This window comes from Trichoderma atroviride, chromosome 7 (genome assembly GCF_020647795.1).
Source record: "Trichoderma atroviride chromosome 7, complete sequence".
Taxonomy (NCBI): Eukaryota; Fungi; Ascomycota; class Sordariomycetes; order Hypocreales; family Hypocreaceae; genus Trichoderma; species Trichoderma atroviride.
Genome location: NC_089406.1, coordinates 2816493 through 2838510, shown reverse-complemented (window position 1 = coordinate 2838510; position 22018 = coordinate 2816493). Strand labels below are relative to the sequence as shown.

At 51.9% G+C, this 22018-nt stretch overlaps 6 protein-coding genes across 6 annotated transcripts; 4 read left to right on the top strand and 2 right to left on the bottom strand.

The window, feature by feature from the left end:
- Positions 1 to 1057: 1057 nt before the first annotated feature.
- On the top strand, positions 1058 to 1852 carry TrAtP1_012927 (uncharacterized protein; the record flags this gene model as incomplete). Its single annotated transcript, XM_066115724.1, has 1 exon — positions 1058 to 1852. The coding sequence occupies one exon, from the start codon at positions 1058 to 1060 to the stop codon at positions 1850 to 1852; it is 795 nt and encodes a 264-aa protein (XP_065971824.1).
- Positions 1853 to 2319: 467 nt separating this feature from the next.
- TrAtP1_012926 (uncharacterized protein) lies at positions 2320 to 4642 on the bottom strand (the record flags this gene model as incomplete). Its single annotated transcript, XM_014088616.2, has 3 exons — positions 2320 to 2551; positions 2606 to 4228; positions 4296 to 4642. The coding sequence occupies 3 exons, from the start codon at positions 4640 to 4642 to the stop codon at positions 2320 to 2322; spliced, it is 2202 nt and encodes a 733-aa protein (XP_013944091.2).
- Positions 4643 to 6863: 2221 nt separating this feature from the next.
- On the top strand, positions 6864 to 7918 carry TrAtP1_012925 (uncharacterized protein; the record flags this gene model as incomplete). Its single annotated transcript, XM_066115723.1, has 4 exons — positions 6864 to 6889; positions 7010 to 7203; positions 7284 to 7799; positions 7887 to 7918. The coding sequence occupies 4 exons, from the start codon at positions 6864 to 6866 to the stop codon at positions 7916 to 7918; spliced, it is 768 nt and encodes a 255-aa protein (XP_065971823.1).
- Positions 7919 to 10991: 3073 nt separating this feature from the next.
- TrAtP1_012924 (uncharacterized protein) lies at positions 10992 to 13624 on the top strand. The gene is made up of 2 exons (XM_014088315.2): positions 10992 to 13060; positions 13121 to 13624. Exons 1-2 carry the CDS (start codon positions 12007 to 12009, stop codon positions 13210 to 13212), a joined length of 1146 nt encoding a protein of 381 aa, XP_013943790.1. The 5' UTR covers positions 10992 to 12006; the 3' UTR covers positions 13213 to 13624.
- A 955-nt stretch (positions 13625 to 14579) lies between these two features.
- On the top strand, positions 14580 to 17919 carry TrAtP1_013377 (uncharacterized protein). Its single transcript, XM_066115891.1, has 3 exons — positions 14580 to 14757; positions 14863 to 15633; positions 15858 to 17919. The coding sequence occupies exons 2-3, from the start codon at positions 15403 to 15405 to the stop codon at positions 17640 to 17642; spliced, it is 2016 nt and encodes a 671-aa protein (XP_065971822.1). The 5' UTR covers positions 14580 to 14757; positions 14863 to 15402; the 3' UTR covers positions 17643 to 17919.
- A 21-nt stretch (positions 17920 to 17940) lies between these two features.
- Positions 17941 to 20625, bottom strand: TrAtP1_012923 (uncharacterized protein). The gene is made up of 5 exons (XM_014088613.2): positions 20454 to 20625; positions 19981 to 20386; positions 19488 to 19801; positions 19118 to 19405; positions 17941 to 19052 (listed from the first exon to the last, which is right to left on the bottom strand). The coding sequence occupies exons 2-5, from the start codon at positions 20198 to 20200 to the stop codon at positions 18444 to 18446; spliced, it is 1431 nt and encodes a 476-aa protein (XP_013944088.2). The 5' UTR covers positions 20201 to 20386; positions 20454 to 20625; the 3' UTR covers positions 17941 to 18443.
- Between the last annotated feature and the right edge of the window lie 1393 nt (positions 20626 to 22018).

The following is a 22018-nucleotide window of genomic DNA, read 5'->3' as shown; positions in this document are numbered from 1 at the left end:
ACAGCAAAAGAGACACTCGCCTCGCACTTTCTCGTCATTCAACCGGACAGATACGAATTCGATCGTGTCCAGAGAGCGATTAAGCTCGCCACCACCGACGAATACGACACGGAGCTTTTAAACAAGCTATACCACGACACGGCCGCGGTGCTTCCTCACTGGCCGTACACTATGTTGTCGTCTGAACTTTGCGAGACAAACCATACTCTGTATCTCGGCCCCGATGCGAAAGAATGGGATCCGGCAGTGGTGATGAGCCAAGTTGGGACAATTCGTTTCTCGGACTATCCTGTGCCGAAGCCATGCAAGTATTGGACAGCCGACGATGGTCAAAACTTAATAAAAATGGAACCAAAGTGTGAGATGAAGAGAAGGAAGCATAGGAATAAAGAGGGTGGCCATGACAAAGAGGAGGATTGCTCGGGTAGGGACGCGTGGAGGGAGCTGTATGCCGATTTCAAAGCGCGAAAGGCTGTAAGTCATCAACTCTCCTCTAATTCTTTTCGATGCGTGATATTATGAATCAAGTTACTAATGGACAACATGACGGTGCTGCAGACCGTCTGTGCCAGCAAAAAACATGGCCAAAAGAATGAAGAGGTAGAGCTAGGTATGATTGGCCTCGACCCAATTCCGTACGTGGAGCAGGATGATACATTGTAGGTGTTGTTGTCAATGGATAGAACATTAAAAGTGACTACATTGCAAAGAAAAGCCATTCATGTTTGTAGAGAGCAATCAATATCTAGAGATGTCACTTACAAAGCAAAAGGTATAGCAACGGGATTAGAGCCGAGCGCGGCCCGCCCCCACCTTTTCCGAACGCCGGCTATCCGCTTCAAGCCGCTCCAGTATCGCTACTCCGTAGTCGCAAAGTGAATGAAGCATTATTAAACAGCTCTTTGATACCAAACCTTGATCCTGTAATCACCACGTCTTTGCTGCTCAGACAGCTACTGCGCTCCTTTACCGGCTTCTCGCCCCTTCACTCCTCCCCAGGCTGAAAACAGACTTGTACAAACCCCTCCTCTTGTAATATCACAGCACCATCATCACCATGTCTGCCTCGGCGTCACCACCCCTCGCCAACCTCCTCCCCCCCAGCTGGAAGCCCCAAGTCACCGCCTGGCTCGCCGAAGACACGCCCTCGCTCGACTACGCCGGCTTCGTCGTCGGCGAACACGCGCGCACCGCCACCCTCTGGGGCAAGTCGGCGGGCATCATCGCCGGCCGGCCCTTTTTCGACGAGGTCTTCCACCAGTGCGGCTGCACCGTCGAGTGGCACGCCGAAGAGGGCTCGCGGCTCGACCTCGGCGGCAACGGCGGCAAGATGAAGGTGGCCACCGTCACGGGCCCGGCGAGGGGGCTGCTGCTGGGCGAGCGGGTTGCGCTCAACACACTGGCGAGGTGCTCCGGCGTGGCGACGCAGAGCGAGCTGCTCGTGTCGAAGCTGCGGGCCGCGGGATACAAGGGCGTGCTGGCCGGCACGCGCAAGACGACGCCCGGATTCCGGCTGGTGGAAAAGTACGGCATGCTGGTTGGCGGCGCGGACGGGCACCGCATGGACCTGAGCTCGATGGTGATGCTCAAGGACAACCACGTCTGGAGCCGGGGCAGCATCACCGAGGCCGTGGCGGCGGCGAAAGCCGTGGCCGGCTTCAGCATGAAGATTGAGGTCGAGGTGCAGAGCGAGGCCGAGGCCGACGAGGCGATTGCGGCGGGCGCCGACGTCGTCATGCTGGACAACTTCACGGGCGACGGCGTCAAGGTTGCGGCGGCGAGCCTGAAGGAGCGGTGGGCGGGCAAGAGGCACTTTTTGCTCGAGGTGTCTGGGGGGGTTGAGGGAGGATAATGTTGAGCCGTATGTGTGCAATGGTGAGTTTCTTTCTTGTTCCCTTTTTTTGATATATTGGATGCTGACTTGAGGATAGATGTGGACATCATCTCTACGAGCTCGATCCATCAGGGGGGTGCCGCATGTGGACTTTTCGCTCAAGATTAATCACTAAGTTTTTTTTGGATAATGGGATGAAAATAGATACAAGTGTATTTTATCTGTACGTGTATGTATGTATTGGTTTATGATGAGGGCTGGATATATAAAACGTAGCTTGGGCGGCTTATTTGAATGGAATCGTCTCTTTTGTTTACTTACAATTTGAAGGCTATACATAAAATACAAGAAGATAACAAAAAAAGGTATACAAAAAAAATCTACAATAAAAAAAACTCTCTCAAATGCCTCAGTTAACCTCCTTGACCTCCTTCTTCGCCCCAAAGATGCCGTTAAACGTCTTGCTCAGCCGCTTGCTCAGCTTCTCATCGACATTGGCTCCAGCCTCCTTTGCGGGAACCCCCCGGCGCGCTGCCCTGCAGATGCGTCACCGGATTGCTCTGCGCCATGGCCGCGCTGTTCTTGTCGCCAGACGACGTGCAGCAAGATCCACCGAGGAGGACACTGGCGTTGTTTCTGGTGCCGGGGACGTCGAGCGCCGGGTTGGCCGTGAAGAAGTCGGTAGGGCGGATGTGAAGCTGGAAGATTTCGACTGGCCTGTGATTTTTGTTAGTATGTATTTAGTAGAGCAGCACAAGGGTACAAACTTACATGACGGGCCAGTCTTCGACTCGGACATTGTGCGTCAGGCCAAACACGCTCCATACAACAGGGCTGCTTCGCTTACCCCCATCTTCGGAGTGTCCATTCGTGCCGTTTGTTCCAGGCTCTCGATCTGTGAACCAATCCCCTCGCTTGACCATGTCGGCCACGCCGCCAACCTCGTGCGTGCTCTGGTTCGTAAACTCGCCAGCGGCCCAAAGCTCGCCGTCCCGATATCCCGTTACCCAGGCATTGTGATGCGCAAACTGCGCACGCTTCGCCGCCAGGGCCTCTGGCTCAGCGAGCAGCATGGCCGTCGTCGGCGCAACGAGCTTGTAGCCGAGGTTCTTGCCCGAGACGGGGTTCCTCTTGTTGGCGTTTTCAAACTTGAGCAGCCTGTTGATGCGCGGCTCGGCGTCGACCCAGGTGGCCTCGTCGACCTTTTGGCGCTCGACCTTGTAGTAGTTGCCGTAGGGGTTCGTCTTGGGGTCGACCTTTTGGCTGTGCGACTCTTCGATGATGACTTGCGAGTCGGCGGCGTTGTACGAGTCGATGGCGGGATCGATGCGCACGGCGAAGACGTGCTGGTGGTTCTGGGCCATGACGCCGGGCGTCATGATGTTGCCGTAGGCGCTGGTCTTGCCCTCGTCGATGCCCGTGACGCTGACGATGCCCGTGGCGCGGGTCTCGAGCGTGATGGTGCCGGCGAGATCCAGCTTGAACATGAGGATGTACTCGTAGTTGGCCAGGGTGGTGATGAACTGCACCACGAATTCGCGGTTGCGCGTCACCACGGCGCGGCTGGTGCGGTAGTTTGTGTGTTTCCACAGGATGCCGTTGTCCTGCTCGTGGAGACAGACGACGGCCTTGCCAGGAGACGGCGAGCCATCAGGCTCCGTCATCAGAGCGTCCACGTAATGGATTGCGCCGAGACAGTCGCATCCCAGCTCCAGGTTGTTGGCGGCGCGGCCCATGCCTCCATCGCCAAAGTCAAAAGCCTGCTTGCGGTGGAAGGGAGGTCGAGGGTCTGCGTAGGGGACCGTCATCTCGCTGAAGCTGACGCGGTACATGACTGAGCGGTTGTCGTAGTGGACATCGTGCAGGACGGCACCCTCACGAGGCGTGAAGCCAAGGCGGAACCGCCACTTTTGCCACTCAATCAGACCATCGTCGTGAACGGTGAAGGAGGCCCCCTCTGGCTGGGTGATGTTGATGGGCTTCAGGTCCGTCCGCAGAGGCACGTCGAGCAGCTCGGGGACATACTCGCAGCCCTTGTGGTTCTCAAACAGCTTGACGGGCTCATCGCTTCGAATCTTGGCCTCCAACTCGTCGCCGATGCCGCCAGTTGCGATTCTCTCCACCTTGACAATCTTCTTGGTGTGCCAGTCCATGACGGGGACAATGGGAATGGGATAGCCGTAGTGGTTGGAATCTGGGTTCCCGTTGCGGGCGTCCTTGGCATAGACCAGTCCCTGCATCAGCCGCGGGATGTTCTCCTCGTCGGCGTTGGGAGGGCCATACGGCCATGGCTCAACGCAAACTTCAAAGCCTTCTGGAAGCGTAAACTCGGACATGGCCTCCTTGAACAGATCCGAGTGTATGCAGTTGTCGTTGAATAGATCAAACTCGCCACTGCAGCGTGTTAAGATTTGCCCCCTTTTTCTTGTATACTTGTCAAGGAGCGGATAATAAGACTCACGGAGTAAAGTATGGCTGATGAGGTACGGGAGCAGACACTGTAGAAACCTTTCCGTTGTCCAAGTTGACCACGGCGTTGATGTACTCGGCGCGATCCGCCCGAATCACATCGTGCTCGACAATGGCTTCTCTGGTAGGCCGCGGAGTGTCTTCTGTCAGGCTGCCAGTGTGTTCGGCCTCGAGAAAGGGCTGCAGCTCAGACTTTTTGGGCTCTTGCAGGTGAATTGCTCTGAAAAAGATGGTCTCTGAGGGACCGTGAAGCTTCGCCACGGCATCGCGGGCTTGGGTGTGCTCGGCGGCCGAGAGTGGCGCCAGCGGATGCGGCCGAGGAGCGGTGATGACGGCCATTGTGAACAGTAGAGACTTGGTAGTAGTAATTGATGATGGTAAAAAAAAAGTAGGAATTCTCCTAGCTTTTGAGAAATGCTCGTGGTCTGTCTTGTTGTGCAATATCACATAAGACGAAAGACAAGGTTGGTTGGTGTATGCCTAGTGCTCAGCTAATGGTGTTCAAGACAACAATGTGGCTGAAGAACAGCGCAAACAATTCCAGTCTCTTATACGACTGTTTTCGATGCTTGTGTATGGGAGTTGATGAAGATGATGAGTTCTGCAAGTCTCGCCCCATCTGGCGGACCACGATGTTTAAGTAGATGCTCAGAGGTTGTTATTATCAAATAGTAACAACGGCCAAAGGATCCCGCGGGCTTCCGAGGCCGACTGGAGTGGGGGAGATTCATCCATATCCATACGGTGCGATAGTAACCGGCGATGGATGATGGATCTCTAGTAAATCGAAAGACCAGATGCTGGGTCATTGAATCAAGCTGCCAAAGTCGTTGCTTCAATTACAGCGACTCGACCCAGAAAGGCGGAGGCGGGGCAGCCACTAAACGTGGTCCTCACAGCGGCGTTAGCGCCTTGCCCCGCGTTTTATTCGCCACAAACCGGCCAATAGCACCGCTGTCGGCGCACTATCAGGGGACGCTGGACGCTGTTGACGCTGTTGACGCCGTCTGGGTGCCCACCTCTGATAACAAGAAACACCTTTGACGATCCATCTCCTTGGTCAACTTTTTGCTTCTTCGAGACCCCCAAAAACGTTAAAAGATGCCGCTCCGGCACATGACCCCGACTATTCCCGTTCAGGGCGATACCACGCACGGCAAGCATGAGGCTCAAGGCAAATCGCCGTTGGATGATTCACACGTTGTGGCATGATCTGATGGTCCAGCTGCATTAGTTTGGATAAGCAGGTACGGCACGCATTGCATCCCGTCTCATGTGAAGTTTATTGCCTACTTTTGGATTTGCTGTGTCAATTGGACAACGGAAGTCGGGAAGTTGGAGACATTCAATCAGCTTTTTGGGGATTTGAGTGAGGGGTTGCGGGAACGATGGAGATGGTAGATAATTACCTAATTTGGCAATTTCATGTGGCCGACTCTTGACGGCGTTTACTCCGCGCAAAGGGCGCACAGCTGATGAGACAAAACTGAATTCTCATCGAATATGGAGTTGTCAAGGCGCTGACTGTTTTATTCGTGACAATTGTAGCACAGATAACAATTGTAGCACAGATACTGCACTTGGCTGTGAGTGTTTGTTCGCCTCTTACAAGCCATACACACAAGATGTACGGCTCACACAACGCAACGGTATGGCATTTCCAGTCTTCAACTTTTCGTAGTGAGATTTGTTTTTACGTACCAGGAAATGCCCCATCTTCATCCAGATAAACATGCGTGCAGAATTCCCCATCCATATCTTGAGGCCCGCCGTTATCTCTCTATTTTATTCCTATCTGCGGCTTGCCCCGCTGCGTGTATCTACGGAGTCGGCCACTTTCACTTTCGATTCCCCGCCATGCGCCGTCTTTTAGCAGCCGCGGGCTAGGGCCAGAAACGGAAGTAAAAATACATGTGCGCCGTTGGCAGTCATTCTGCTTGGAATTGGCTGATGGGGTGTTGATGTGCTTGAATTATAGATCAATAGAAACTCAAAGCAACTAAGAAAATAGGGACTACGAAGTAAATATGTGCAGTAAAATTCAAGGCGATGGATCATTGTCCGGATGCAGCTATACGAATATACTTGGTACCTATTGTATTTATATAAGCACCTTATGCCAGTGATTCCTTCTTAAAATCTGCAAATTCGTGAAATAATAAACCTCAGTATTATAGTAGCTTTGGATAGGTAGCTCATCCAGGTCCGAATTGTGTAAGATGTAGGGACAAAGGGAAGAGCACACCTTGCAGATTGCCCACTTCATCTCGTCGTACCAGATAATGTTTGTCTTGTCTACGGAAGGAAGCAGTACCTGGGCACCCTTTACCTTTTGCCTTTTTTAGGGTTGAGCGCCTTGAAAGAGAAGCAGTCGTCTAAAGCATCTGTTTGCCGTTTCTCCAGTGACGCTTTCATTTCTTCCATCATCTCTGCTCGCTCGACTCCCACGGCATCATTTCCTTCTCACTCCCCCACCACGCTATTATTCGCATCGATTTCTTCAACAGTATACAACCGTACCAGCAGTTGGCTTCCAGCTGACTACTCATTTCTTTTCATCATGGCTGCAGAAGCCACTGGGTCAAGGTCCGTCACGAAGTAGGATGTTCATCCGCCTGATATCCCAGAGTTTCGCATCAAATTCAGACATCCAGGCTATCCAGAACCGAATAATTGCTTCTTATCTCTCCCACCAACCGACTGCAGAGTACACAAGACTTTGGACGAAAAAGTCTGGGGAGTGCATCATAACACGGCTCGCGTAGCCTGTGGTATTCTTGCCGGCAATTGTTTTCATACCCCCTATTTCGCCCTCGACCAGTATGGCGTTTTTGGTGTTGACTTGGGCCCAGAGGATCTTTTGATAGAGAAAGAATACTACTTTATCATTCCAGGAAACCGTTAGTCCCTGCACTCTACCCATCTTTTACTTATATATTATGGTATGATGACGCATGCCCTTTAGCTTTTTATTCCATAGTGGCCTCCTTTCGAGACTGGATATTTCCTCACGAAGATTTGGAAGATATATGGCCGCACGATCCCGCCTCCAGAAACGATCTTCACTGCAGCATCACTGGTGATTGGGGTGTCGCAGTAGCTCTTGTCCCGGAAACGGAGGAGCACTGGTATATCAGTAATGGAATGACTGTTAGTCGACCAAAGTCGCGAGACCAAGTTGACGCTGATACTCCAATGCCGCTCCCAATCCCAATACACTCTAGAGGCAACACTATTTACTTAAAGCCGAGCTTGCACAAGCATTTTCACGCCGGATCCTTTACCATCGTGCCCAAATTAACTTTGACGGGTATGGAATATGTCATGACTGTTCTCTCAAACTACGCTGAGGACCCCGAGGAACCATGGGCACTTTTCAACGGCAAACCTGCTCGGCCCTTCTACGCAGGCTCAAAACGGCAACTATTCGCGCGATTTGGCTGGACAGTTTTTGTACACTCAAACTCGCGGATTGGCTTTGGCCCCGGCGATGAACGTACCATCATTCCACTATTTCAGCATCCATATACAAGGGAATTGGGTTACGGAGAAGTGGAAGCACCTTGTGCTAACTACCTAGCAGAAGATCAGGAGTTGAACCATCCATACACCTAGATACGGAAGGGAGAGTAACTTGGACAAAGAGTAGCCGAAAGTGAGTGTATAGGATAGACATGGGAGTTTAGATGAACAAAAGAAAGCAGTTTGCGCATAAAGGATGGACACTGATTGTAACCAATGTCCAGCTTTTGTACATTGCATACCTTGCCTGCTTTGCGTCTTGGCCATGGGTATGTATATATGCATCTACATGTACATTTTACGATTGCTGCATCATTTTCCATGGATAGGGACTGAATGAATGGAAAGGAAAGGAAATTTAGACTGTTAAAACTAGAGACTATCAGCACTTCAGCCCTGCCCGGGAACGTAGAAGAGGCGGCGCTTAGTATGGACCGCCTGCTCTAGACCCTTGCTCCTTTTTTAAAGTCGTACAAGTATCATTCGCGGACGTTGTCATCAATTAGCCTTGTCCTAAAGCTCCGCTTCATCTCGGCCCGTGCGGCAAGCAGAGAAAAAAAAAAACGATCTAGATTTATGTGGTTGGAATACGAAGTATTAGTGGATGCTTGGGAGCTCGTATTATGTGAACTAGGGTGGGGGGAAATTGAGCTTTGGAGTATTGAAAAAATGGAAATAGGTTTTGATTGCAAAGTAGCAACTGGAACATGAATCTTTGGTTGGCATACGGGAAGCCGGTGCCGAGAGAGGGCTCTACTAGGAGGGATAGGCGAGCTGGAATGGAATTGACTGGAGGGCGGGTTTGCGTTACAGCTGACTAGACTATTGAAACTCTCGGTTCGGGATGCACGCGGTGCGGTGTGTGGGCGAGTGGAAACAGTATTTGTTTGTTGTCCTACAGGGAGAGTCTTTTGTGTATGGTATATGCTGATACGGAGGGATGAGGTTCGAGGTACGGTGCGTTGATAGCGCGATGCGTATTCATGAACCACTCATCTCTTTGTGTGACTAGGTTATGAAATACAATATCTGCTTCTTATTGGCGTTGTTGGGTGAAATCACACTTTAAGTGTCGTTTAGCCAGTATTTCCCCCTGTCAGAAGAGCCTTTTGTGTTATTAACTCTCTTTGTTCTATATTATGTTATATATCTTACGACGTACAATTGCATTATTAGGCCTCTTTACTCTGTCTTTGTCATAAACATCATATATTACTCAAAGCTGTCCCGAGCTATCGGTATTCTAATTATTTGACCAACACGTTTTGGCTTCTAGGCTCCATTCTTATCCTTTTCATTGTACAGCGAAGGCCCGACTGTGATAGGCTGCATTTCCCTCTCTCTGCATGCAGGCCTCTGAGTAATGTCATGAACTTGTAGTCAGATGAAGAAAAATGGGATAGATGAAGAGGTGTGAAAGGAAATATAGAATTAACAATCTCTGCCAGTATCGATCCATCTCTTCTCCGCCTCCAGCCATTAAAAACTTACGTATATTCACAAACGCTTCATTTACTTGCCCAAAACCTCCAATCGCCCTTCCCAAATGCAATTCTCCATCGTCTTCGGTGTAGGCGATTTCGAGCTCGAACAAAGTGGCCTCTCTTGCCACAGAGTTTAACTTTTTAAATCCAGTTCTGGTATGCGGCGAATTTCGTGACAAGGCAGTTTGGAGTTTACTAGCCTGAAGCGGCTCGCAAGAATTGGGTGGTTATGGACGGGACGATACCCTTGGTAGACAGGGCTGGATGAATATTTTGTTCCGTATCTTTGACCATGTGCATGCTGGCATCTCGGACTACGGAGCTCCAGACAAGCGGTAAATTGACTTCTATTTGTCGTCCCACTAACGGAGCGTGCCGAGTCTGCCTATACGATGTGCAATACGAAGAGCTGAGGTCGGGCTATTTGTGTTGGCTGATGGCACCAATGCACGATTACGAACCATGCATCTCGCCAAGAAAAGCTTGTGTGTTTTATTCTCGTACTTGGTACCGCTTTCTATTTGATTGGATGTCGCGTTTAGCTGAGAATCGGATAAGCTGCGCATTAGCTCTACACCTTTTTAACCATGTGATAATGGCCCGATGGCTATTGCCAACTCTTTTCGCCGCATTTATTACCCTGTTTACGAAAAAAAATAAGAGTCCAATGCTTATCAGGGACCTCGTGTGAAATTGCTAGCTGGGAATGAAAAAGCTGGGAAATGATAGATTGCAGGGGTGGCCTGTCCGCCAAAGAGGGAAAAAAATTCAGCCTTAATTACTTAGTTCTGTGATAAGGCCCGTGGATGTAACGTTGGCGCTTCCCCTTGCGGGCAGCAAAACGAAGCTTGGCACGGATTCGGCTGCTGGATCAGTGACAGGGTTAAGAACGAGATAATCTCCAACTTTAATGTTTGAGTGTAGGTTTGTTTTGCTTGGCTGGCATGCAGGGCAAAGCATAAGATGGATGAGATGGCCAATAAGTTGCTGCAAAGATATTCAGGATTTTTATTAACATCCTTGTTTACTCAGCTACTACCAGAATGAATACTGCGCTTGTGCTTTGCTTTACGAGATGCCCCCCATTGGTAGCGCGAATTTTTCTCTTTGGGCTTTAGGGGTCCCCGCGAAGGAAATGACGTCGCTCCACAGCTTTGATGTCAGCAGTGAGATGAAAAGTGCCGGTAGGATTTCAATGCGACTCTTGAATGCCAGACAGACCGGGGGGAAGAAGTCATCCATCACATACCAGTGTTGAAAGCATGTAAATAAAAGCGATGGATATGGAAGGTAGATGGATGCAAATCCTCTGGCTTTTCAGAATCAAACTGTATCACAGCGCCAGGGTCGCCGATCTCCTCTGCAAACGACCGACAGATCTCGGCGCTAGGCAGTCTGGCGTTTCAAGCTTGCGCCTTGTCAGACCCAGCCGCTCCATATTCTCTGATCCCTTGATTTCTTACGGAGTACAGTAGCGAGTAGCACGTTGAGTGGCCCGGCATGTGCTGAGCCATGAGGAGCAGGTCCAGGCGCAAATCACACCAATATCACGTCAGTTGTGGTCGAGGCTGGTGCATTCCATTGTCGTCGAGCGTGGTTGAGGCGTGTTTGATCAGCGTCAGAGAAGCCATGAGGCGATGCCCCGGGGCTATTCTTAGACACGGCAACGTCATCTGTGGAGGGCAATGCTACGGCAACACGCTGCAATTCTTGCGCAGATTACACATTGCAGCCGGTCAGCTTTCAGCACAGTACCGTGTAGATGGCTACCTAGATATGGATCAATGTGTTCGAAATTCCTCGTACGGCCTGCCCGGCTGCAACAGAGCAAAGCCCCATGCAAATCTACAGCGGCGTGGTACCTCGTGCTAGGCGACGATTAGATTAGCGGCTCCAAAACGCCATGCACCGTTCAACGGCTTCTGGCAGTGCTACTGCTAGCTGAGGCGCCCCTATTTTCTGCCGCCAGTTTGCCTGTGCGTGCTGCAATTTTTTAGCTCGGAAATCTCCCCTCGCACCACTGTAAGGCGGAAAGAGGCCAGGGAAATGGAAAAAGTGACATCAAACCGATGCATGCATCCGCCCCATCCTCGTCTGGAGTCGCATCTTTCTTTCTTCTTTCTTGTTGTTCTTCCCACAACCGCCTCTTCCTGTTCTTCATCCTTCTTCTAATTCCTCGTTGACGACTTTTTACTCTTCCCCCCCTTCCTTCTCCCGTCAATCGTTTATTCTTTTTCACCTCAGAGGACTTGTCCCTGTCAGACTGTGTGGCCCCTTTCGCAATCCCCCTCTAATTCCTCGTTTTCTACATTGGGTCTCCGTATCGTCCCATCTCGTATCTCTCTGCTGCCCCCGTCGACACCTAATCGAGCGAGCGAAGAAAGAAAAAAGAGACATAAAAAACGAGAATCCACATCTGCCCCCTGTCAAGCGGAAGCAAGCGAGAAACTTATTTGGCTTCTGGTTTCTGGTTCAAATCTACGACTTCTAATTCCTCCTTCATCTTCCCCGTGGTCTTTTCGCGTGGAAATATCGTGGTATTCGACAAGAAACCTGCTATCTCATGGTCCGACTATAGCTTGAGTCGCATTCAGCTCGTACTGGATACCTACCGCCTTGGCATTCGCGATATCCACGTCATTCTATCCTTATCGACGCAAACCTTCGAGTCGAAGCGAAAGCTAGATAAACGCCACAATGCTGAATCCACGCCGCGCCCTCATTGCGGCGGCCTTCATCCTTGCCGTCTTTTTCCTCCTCTCCCGATCACACACGTCAACCTCGAGCGCCCCCAGCTCATCCGAGCGCCACGATGCACAGGCAGAGGCGGCCGCAGCAGCAGCCGCAGAAGCAGCCGCCAGCCAGCAGCGAGCGGTCCCGCCGCCTCCTCCGCAGAAGCCCATGATTGACATGTCGGGCATGTCAACGTACGAGAAGCTCGACTACGCGTACTCGTACGACATCGAGTCCAAGTTCCCCGCCTACATCTGGCAAACATGGAAGCACACACCGGGCGAGGGCGATTTCGAGTTCCGCGAGCAGGAGGCCTCGTGGTCAATTGAGCACCCTGGCTTCATCCACGAGGTCATCACCGACTCTGTGGCCGCCACTCTGCTCCAGCTGCTGTACGGGAGCATCCCCGAGGTGCTGGAGACGTACCACGCCCTGCCATTGCCCGTTCTCAAGGCCGACTTCTTCCGCTACTTGATTCTGTACGCGCGCGGCGGCATCTACTCTGACATTGACACCTACGCCATCAGGAGCGCTCTTGAGTGGATTCCCCAGCAGATTCCCAAGGAGACTGTTGGTTTGGTTATCGGCATCGAGGCGGACCCCGACCGCGCCGACTGGGCTGACTGGTACAGCCGTCGCATCCAATTCTGCCAATGGACAATCCAGGCCAAGCCCGGCCATCCCGTGCTGCGCGACATCATCAGCCGAATCACAAACTCGACGCTGACTCTGAAAAAGGCGGGCAAGCTCTCCAGCTTCAAGGGTAACGACGTTGTGGACTTGACCGGCCCGGCCGTGTGGACAGACACCATCATGGACTACTTCAACGACGAGCGCTTCTTTGACATGGAGCACAGCAAGGGAAAGATTGACTATCGCAACTTTACCGGCATGGAGACGAGCAAGCGAGTGGGAGACGTTGTGGTTCTGCCCATTACGAGCTTCTCGCCCGGTGTTGGCCAGATGGGCGCCAAGGATTACGATGATCCCATGGCCTTTGTAAAACACGATTTTGAGGGTAAGTCTTGAGGTCGGATGACTGAAGCGCGAACCATGTAGGCTAACAATGTGATTTCAGGAACATGGAAACCCGAAAGCGAAAGACATATCGGCGAAATCCAACAGGAGCTTGGAGACCTGCAGCTGGTGGAAGACGGACAGCAAATATGAGGTCTCGCAAACATCCTATAATTGCATGATTAAATGGAGGACACGTTATTTCCTTTTTTCTCGCCCTTTATCACTGCACCTGTATATTTTTACATCTTATTCGCTTCGACTGCGGTGGGCTGGGTTCCGCATCGGTTTAACATTTATATTCGGGTAATATTTTTTTTTTCTTCTTGTCGGTTTCGACCCTGCGCATAGGTGTCGCGGCTGTGTGTCGGTAGGAGGAGGCAAAAGGGCGGCTGTTACAAACATTTGAGGCAGCATCAAGCATTGGGACAAGCTTAGTACTCATGTATTCTTTTTTTTTGGGTTTTTTGACACCTGTTTTCGGAGGGGAGCATAGATGCTGGATGGAGTTTGATCTGCGGTCGGCATATACACGCATATATATAAATATCACTGGCGTTTCCGACTTTTTTGTTGTTTTATTGCTCGTCGTGTTTCTCATAATGGGAGATGGTGATCAAGTTTCAAGTACCGATATGGGTGTAATGGCTGCACCTCTGTTGGATCAGGTCATGGACTTGACAAGGACATGTTAGCTGGATCGAGGCCATCTAGCCAGATCAAGATGCTGCACCCAGATCGGGGCCATGTATCTTGGCTAAATAATAAGCGAGCCTCTACGGCAGGGCGTCGCAACAGACTAACCCATGAATGTTACTTTCTGGCTGCTGGCCATTCAAATGTTGGCAGCCATCGCGTAGCTCGCCGCCGAAGTTTGCCGTCGCAACACAGATATTGCCGTCGACGCTACCAATGCAATCTTGGCTGCGGATTGGAGCCGAGGTCACTAATTAAAGCGTGTTATCCACACAAGCACTGTGTTCGCTCCGGGGACCCGCAGAAGCTATCCGTGAACGTGGCACCATTTTCCATGATTCGCGATGACTAAGTGCGGTGTAAGAAAAAAAAAGAAAAGGAATTCGCTGTATGGATGCAAAGGTAAGGAAGGGGTTTTATCCGTGGTGAAGCTACTCCCGGACTTCGTACCGAGGGCCGCATATGCAAGGTTTTTGATTCGTGGTGATGATTTCCATGTGTCTGGATATTACCGCTTGTGGACAGTGCTGAGTTTGTAAGACGGGATGCATATCACGGCTGACGACTCATGACATTGTGTAGGAAGCTTGTCAGAGGCTGTTTTGTAAATTAATTTGAGCACACAGGGAGATTCATAAAACCATTGTCTGTCTTTAATAAATGGCCACGTTTTGCAAAAAGAAAGGACAATACCCGATACACAGGTCGGCTAGACACCGAAATCGTGCATCAGCCGCAGCTTGTTCTAAAAAAACTGCCAGCAGCAAAGCCAAGCGTACTTTTTTGCCCCTGCAGCCCGAACCGGACCGCACATGCTGCGGGCCAAGAAGTGTGAATTTCTCCCATACGGAGTCTCCCTCCATTTTAGGAACTTTTTTTCCCCCCCTCTCGTGGAGCGGGCACCACAGTAAAAAGGAAAAGGACCGGGGCTGTTTTTTTCTCTCGTTTTTTCCTAATTGGATGGGGGAAAAAAAAAAAGCTTGCCCTTTTTTCTAACGTACAGTATGTATAAGCTTCTTAAAAAAAAAGGCCAAAGAGAGGCAGCTTCGCGAACCCCTCTTTTTTTTTTTTTTTTGGTGTGGCTGGCGTTTAATAACCTTGCGTTAGCCCAACTGCATGCTAAACTCGACTTTTCCCGCTCTCAGCTCATTGAACACGGTCCGAAGTGGGCGAGATTTGGGGCTTTCCGTTGCCTCTTGTGATACTCTGGGGAAGGGGGACAAGCTCGGGTGGGTAATGCCGCCTTTGCGCGGGAACGGCACTGTGGCTTTTCTGGACCCTCGGTCTTAAAAAAGAAATCGTGGGTGTGTTATAAAGTGAGGAGTGGTGTGTGTGCGTGACGCATTTTTATGTATGTGTTGGATGGAGAACAGGTTTTTTTTGTGTTGATTCTTTTTTTTATTAAATTGGAAATGTGAGATTTGTTTCTGCTTTCCCTTTTTTTTGTTAATTTACTTCACTTATTGTCTCATCTTCCTTTTTTTTTTTTTTTTGGATTTCATTCCTTTCTTCTATGTGGATGGTTTGCGATACACGATAGCATCTCATCTTGTGGGGGATACAAACATCTCCTCCTTATGACGTTGGCGACAACAAGCTTGAATACCCACGGCGCACAATAAACATTCACCAACACTTTTCGCCATCATGTCCATTTACACACGGGCCTGCCCCGGGCCTCTCCTCGGCCGGAGCTCCAGAACCGCCGTGCGAGCCGCGCTGAGAAGAAGAGCGGCCGCCATGAGCTCGGCGGCGACGGCGACTGCAACGAGCGCAGCCGGGTTTGAAGAGAGTCTGTTGCAGGGCCGGGCGGAGTGGCAGCAGCCGGCGAGGTTTCTGGGGACGGAGGGGCTGAGCTTGAGGACGGGACCGATGGAGGTGAGTTGACATGTGAATGGCTTGGAGGGAGCTATGAGGGAACATGAAGAGTGGTGATGGCGGCTTTCGAGTGAAAAGGATGAATACCTTGTTGTTGCTGTCTACAGCAGTATACTAGAGAGGCTTCAAGGCGCCGTATCATACTCTCCTCATCAGCCTCAGCTCCAGCACCCCCTATTCTCAAGCTATACATACATGCACTTATACTAACATCCATCTTCCAGCCCGCCCTCTTCACAGGCACAATCTCGGACCACTTCGCCTCCATCGTCTCGCTCCACGGCGACCGTCCCGCCGTCATCGCCCGCTCACCAACGTCCTCGTCCTCGTCCGTCGAGACAAGCCTCACCTACCACGACCTCGACCGCACCTCCAACCGCCTCGCCTCGTCGCTCGCCTCGCTCGGCGTCCGCAAAGGCGACCGCGTGGCCGTCTCCCTCGGCAACACGGCCGAGTTCGCCGCCCTGACGTATGCGCTCTTCAAGCTCGGCGCCGTGCTGGTGCCCCTGAACCCGAGCTTCAACGCTACGCAGGTCGAGTCCGCGCTGGGCCACCTCGGCGCAGAGGTCCTCATCATCGGCGCCGTCACCGATCTCGCCTATCGCCCGGGCAGGGGCCGCAGCAACAGGGCCCTGCTGGAGAAGATTGTCGGCGACGTCCAGCGCAGGGATGGCGACGTGCAGAGCGAGTCGGTGCCCTCGCTGAGACGCGTCATTGTGGTGGACAACCGCGCCGACCACGCCGGCAGCATCGCCGACGACTTCAAGCTGGAGCAGTACCGCGCGCTGGGCGACTACCGGACGCTGCTCGAGGGCGGCTCGGAGCGCGCCGTCACGCCAGCCTCGCCGCTGCACCCGTTGGACACGATCAACATCCAGTTCACGTCGGGCACGACGTCGGCCCCCAAGGCGGCGCAGCTCTCGCACACGGCCATCCTCAACAACGGCGCCTTCATCGCCGACCGCATGGGCCTGGACGCGGCCGACCGCATCGTCGTGCCGCCGCCGCTCTTCCACTGCTTCGGCTCCGTGCTGGGCTACATGGCCACGGCCACGACGGGCGCCGCCATCCTGTTCCCGTCGCCGGCCTTTGACCCCGTCGCCACGGTGCGCATGGCCGCCGAGCACCGCGCCACGGGGCTCTACGGCGTCAGCACCATGCTCGTCTCCGTCTTCGAGGCCCTGGACCACGCGCCCAACCAGCTGCCCGTGCCGCAGCACCTGCGCAAGGGCATCGTCGCCGGCAGCAGCGTGCCCGAGTCGCTGATGCGCAAGATCTACCGCCGCCTGGGCCTCGACGACCTGGTCATCTGCTACGGCATGACGGAGACGGCGCCCGTCAGCTGCATGACGAGGCCGTCGGACCCCCTGAAGCAGCGCACCTCGTCCGTCGGCACGCCCATGCCGCACACCACCGTCAAGATCGTCGACCCGCTGGACCGCAGCCGCGTCCTGCCGCTGGGCGAGCGCGGCGAACTCGCCACGGCCGGCTACCTCGTCATGAAGGGCTACTACGCCGACGCGGAGCGCACCGCCGCAGTCCGGCGCGCCGAGCCCGACGGCCGCACGTGGATGTACTCGGGCGACGAGGCCGAGATGGACGCCCAGGGCTTCGTGCGCATCACCGGCCGCATCAAGGACCTCATCATCCGCGGCGGCGAGAACATCCACCCGCTCGAGGTCGAGGACTGCCTCTTCCAGCTGCCCGGCGTGCAGGAGGTCAGCGTGGCCGGCGTGCCCGACGAGAGGCTCGGCGAGGCGGTCGCGGCATTCGTCATCCCCAGCGAAGGCTGGACGACGGCCGACGCAAACAGCACCGACAACAACGACGAAGCTGCCCGGAGATTAACAAAGGAGAATGTGCGGCGGTGGGTGCGCACAAACCTGTCGAGCCACCTTGTGCCCAAATACGTCTTTTGGGTCAAGGACTATCCCAAGACGGCGAGCGGCAAGATTCAAAAGTTCAAGCTGCAGGATATGGCCAAGGAGATGCTCGAGGAGGGGCTGTGAAATATTGAAAAGGAGAGGGAATAAGTAAAAATGAAACTAAAATCTGACAAAAAAAATGGTATTTACTGGGATGGTTTTTTTTTTTACAAAAGACATCTATAATCATATGACATGTACAGCAGCATCTTTTTTGGATTTGTTTTGGGAGTTTATAGCGTTTTGACTGAGATATGATTTTTATATGACATTAGCCTTTTAAGGGGTCTATTAATCTTACATTTTGCACACTTCAATGATGGATGGCAATGGCTTTTACATGTCAGTGCAAGAGTTTCCCGCAAATGTATATATATATATGTATGCATAACTATATATATCTAACAACCATGATATATCAACTCTAAGAGTCTATAACAGCAACTTTTCCCACCGGCTCATCAGCCAGCATTCATAAACATATGGTATCAATCAGGGCTTCCAGCATCATCTCATCTGTACCACCCCGTCCCGTCTTGCTCTAATCTGAGCCCTTGGCGGGTTCATTCAAACCCCTACCAAATTGAACATAGTAAAACCCGATATCCCAAAACAAAGTTTTTCATGTTGGTAAGAAAAAGAAACGAAAAAAAAAAAAAAAAAGACAAACGTGCTCCCTCCCGGTTAAGGGGACGAGAAAAACATGAATTCGAAAAATGAAAAACAGGAGCAAGTTGTAAAAACACTCCTCAACGCCATCGTCCCAAGAAATAGATGCTCCACTTCCTTCCCTTGCCTTCTCTCGCTATCCCAAGCTTTTTCTTTCTTTCTTTCTTTTTTTTTTCTGTTTCTTTCATTTTCTCGCCTTGTCAAGCTAGACTTGATTTATTCCACCTGTTTCTCGCAGCCAATACGGCCAAGAAGCTCCTTGCGATCGCTGTGTCCTGGTAAGCTAACTCCGCTAGCAGAAGCCTGCTTCTTAAGCCCGTTGCGTCGCTCCCAGCTCTTCAGGTCCAAGTCTTCCACGCCCACCTCCTGCTCAAGCGGGTGGATTTCCTCGTAGATGAGCTCCTCTTCGTCTTCGTCCTCTTCGTACTCGTCGTCGCTTCGAGAATCTTCGGCACCGTCCCCGCGAACAACCTTGATGGCAACCCGGATAATCATGGTGAACCAGAAAATCGTAATGCCCTGCAGCAGGAGGAGAGGTGTGAGGAAGGCCCATTTGATGGTTTCGTTGAAGCAAACACGCCCGGTCGCGTTGAGGAATGGTTCAATCATGTAAGCAAAGCCGGCAGGAGCCTCTGTAGGTCCAACCAAAGCGTCATTCGGTCCAACAAAGCATCCGTTGGGCATGACCACAAGGGTGTCGGCGTAGATGGACCAACAGACCATGAGGTAAAAGACATGTCGAGCTACAAACCATGATACCATGAAGAGAACAAAAGTCAAGTCGCATAGCGTCTTGTAGCCGCAGTACTTGAGGCATTTGGCAACCTAGAAGCGATTGTCGAGTCAGATATCAGACCAAGGCCAGCTTAATCAATCAGATGGCGGCTTACAGGAAGGAACAGATCCACCACGTCCATGATGACCAGGATGAACAGTCCAACGCGGGTGAAGTGGTAGCAGTAGCAAGACGAAATCAGGGCCGTGGTGATGAGGTGGTGGCTAAACATCTGCCAGTGGTCCTTGCGGCGATCCTCGATGTTGATGACAACAATTTGCTGCAGCCAAAATGCCCACTGGGCAAGCATGTAGCCCTTCAGGAGGCCGCCCATTTCGCGATTCGGCCAGTCGGTCCATAGTTCTCTCATGTTCAGCCAAGCGGGACAATTAACATACAGATACTATAGTTGCAGTCAGTCAGTGACATGTCTCCCACAGCAATCTCGCTTTCCCCTTGAACAAGACAGTTTCACAGCCACGTACCACTCCGGTAGGCCAAAAGATCATGTAGTAAATCAGCAGCCAGGCCTGTTCGCTAAATCGAGTCATGTCTTTTCGGTTGGTGATGCCATTGAGCTTGGCAAAGGGTGCCAGGACATAGTCCATGGTGCCAGCTCGGAGGCCAGTGAAGAGAACAATGAAGGCCGCAATCAGGCAGAGGTCGTCCTGTCCGGTGGCATACTTGCCAGTCGCTTCATTGAAATAAGAGAGGTGGAAGAACTTTCGCGTGTGTATTCTAGCTCTGGGGATGCAGGCGTGGGCAAGGACAAGAAGAGAGAGCAGATTGAGCGACAGGCCTATATCCGTTGAGTCGCAAAGAGTCAGCAAATGTTCCACGATTGTAAATGTTGTGAGGAGTCCGCAATATAGAGAGTAAAAGAGCAATGCTGCGCTGGACAAAGCCTGCGACAGCTATAGAGCGCCACTCAATTGCGCGGCTACCTGCGGGGAACAGCAGCAAGAAATCTAAACATACCAACTTGGTGCTCGACGAACCAGCGAGCAAGAGGCTTCCAGATGCCTTCGTCCTTGCGCCTCACCCGACGGACGAGAACAACATTGTTGCCATTGGTCTGCATATACCGCTGCCCGTTGGCAGAGCCGTTGGCGAGTCGCGAGCCGTGGGGAGCTGTAGAGAAGCTGGCGGCCGATTTCCCGCCAGCAGCCTTGGTCGCAAGGCTATCTGAGTCGCCCATGTTGTCGAAAGGGCTCCTTTGGGAGGGAAAGAAAGGAACGAAACAAGGAAAAAAGAAGGAAAAAAAAAGAAAGTAGCGGTCGCGAAAAGAGCAACTCGACACTCCCTGCACCAGCGCAACTATGAATGACTAGAATAAAAATAAAAATAGGGATGGAGAGAAACTGCGGAGGTGAGTCCAGAATTGCTGCGACGGCCCAGTTCCAAGTTAGAGGCGTCCAGAAGGGTGTGGTGGGGGTGGTGGGATGTCTCACTGTTTTGGCTGCTGGTTGGGCAACTTTTTTTTTCCTTGCACCCTCTTTTTCTTCTCAGGTGCGCCAGCTGCGGAGTGGCGCCCAAAGCTTGCAGATTAGCTTCCTGAAACGAGCTGTGGAAGGACCTACAATTGCTCGGTAAACAACTGCTGGGGGAGGAAATGAAAAAGACCAGACACTTTAAAGACCCATTGATTGGAGCTTGCTGGGTGACGAGAGACGAAACGAGGCACGCAGGCTGGGCCCCGGAAAAACAAGCAAGCGAGAAAGGACAGATAAGGCGGTGGAGCGCCAGATCAGAGGGATCAGCAGTAGATGCGAGTAAGTCGTCGAACGAAGCCAAAACCTGCTGCCGCTGGTGCATGTACCCCTCGCACAGTTATGCCGGTACCTTGTGTAATACGAGTAATACTGACAGACGAGAACCTGTACCGGATTACGTCTTGTAAAGCAATAAGCATTCGTCAATAATTTCAACTCCCAGCGTCTTGTTGTTGTTCTGTAAAGCCAACTTATAGCAGCAGTTGTTGCATGTTGGTGCCAGCAGAATATGAGCAGTCAGCTCGCTTTGCACATCACATCAACCATATCCAACAGAAAACTCGCTTTTAGACGCAGCTCGTCTGCCGTTTCGTCTCAGGCACATCCCTCCCCGGCTCAAATGACGTTTCTCAAAAGTCCCACTATAACAAACACGCTCTCAGCATGCAAGTACTAACATCACAAGAAAAAACAAAGAGAACGCCAACTCTTAGGCGGTGAGGGGGACGGACCAGTGGTGCGTCGGCCGCATGCACTAACACGTACAGGGCACTTTGCGCGACCCGCTAGCGGACTGGGCGCTGCAGAGGAGTGCTGAAGCCGCTCTTCGGGGGCCTCGCTAAAGGACCCCCGGCGCCCCTGGACTCAACAAATGCACCATCAATTGATGCGCCATCAGCGGGTGATTCGCCCTCCCTGAATTAACCTCAGCCCTCAAGCGGCTATGCGGTGGGCACCATTGGTGACTTGCCTATTTCTCCTCTTTTTGAAACCGCTCAGAGGCCCGTGCGAGTCGAGCTTTTTCGTCGTATCAACTCTAGGCACGTTGGACGGGTAGGGCAAATACTGGGTAGTGATGATCCATAACTCCTCTTTCGTTCCGACGACAAGGAATATCATTACTGTGTGATACTACGCAGCCTAAGACGCATGTATGTAGGTATATTTGCTCTTCAGTATCTTTCCACCAAGTGACTGTGTCCGTAGTGGGTACCGTACCCGGATGTCGTTTCTTGGAGCACACAAGGACAGCGAACTGCGAATCCCCGCACACGTGGGCCGAGTATAGGCTGTTGAGTGCAAGGAACAGCAACTCTTGTTGGATACGCGTAAAATTTGCCTCTGCATATAACTTCAATGGTCTACATTTGATATCCTCACAGTCGTCTTGATAACCTTGGGAGTAGGGGTTAATTGCTGCCGCTGTAAGAGCACCTCACTGCAATGCTTTACATGTAGTGGCATCTGCAACAGCAATCCGAGCACTGCTACTATGAATCTCCGAGACTATTACTCAACAAGAG

What these genes read in the sequence shown, in the direction of transcription:
- TrAtP1_012924 (XM_014088315.2), top strand. Translation starts at nt 12,007, where the DNA reads ATGCTGAATCCACGCCGCGCCCTCATTGCGGCGGCCTTCATCCTTGCC. An exon ending in TGTAAAACACGATTTTGAGG is followed by an intron (nt 13,061 to 13,120) that starts GTAAGTCTTGAG and finishes ATGTGATTTCAG; the next exon opens with GAACATGGAAACCCGAAAGC.
- TrAtP1_013377 (XM_066115891.1), top strand. Translation starts at nt 15,403, where the DNA reads ATGTCCATTTACACACGGGCCTGCCCCGGGCCTCTCCTCGGCCGGAGC. An exon ending in TGAGGACGGGACCGATGGAG is followed by an intron (nt 15,634 to 15,857) that starts GTGAGTTGACAT and finishes TCCATCTTCCAG; the next exon opens with CCCGCCCTCTTCACAGGCAC.
- TrAtP1_012923 (XM_014088613.2), bottom strand. Translation starts at nt 20,200, where the DNA reads ATGGGCGACTCAGATAGCCTTGCGACCAAGGCTGCTGGCGGGAAATCG. An exon ending in TCTTTTGGCCTACCGGAGTG is followed by an intron (nt 19,406 to 19,487) that starts GTACGTGGCTGT and finishes CTGCAACTATAG; the next exon opens with TATCTGTATGTTAATTGTCC. An exon ending in TGGTGGATCTGTTCCTTCCT is followed by an intron (nt 19,053 to 19,117) that starts GTAAGCCGCCAT and finishes AATCGCTTCTAG; the next exon opens with GTTGCCAAATGCCTCAAGTA.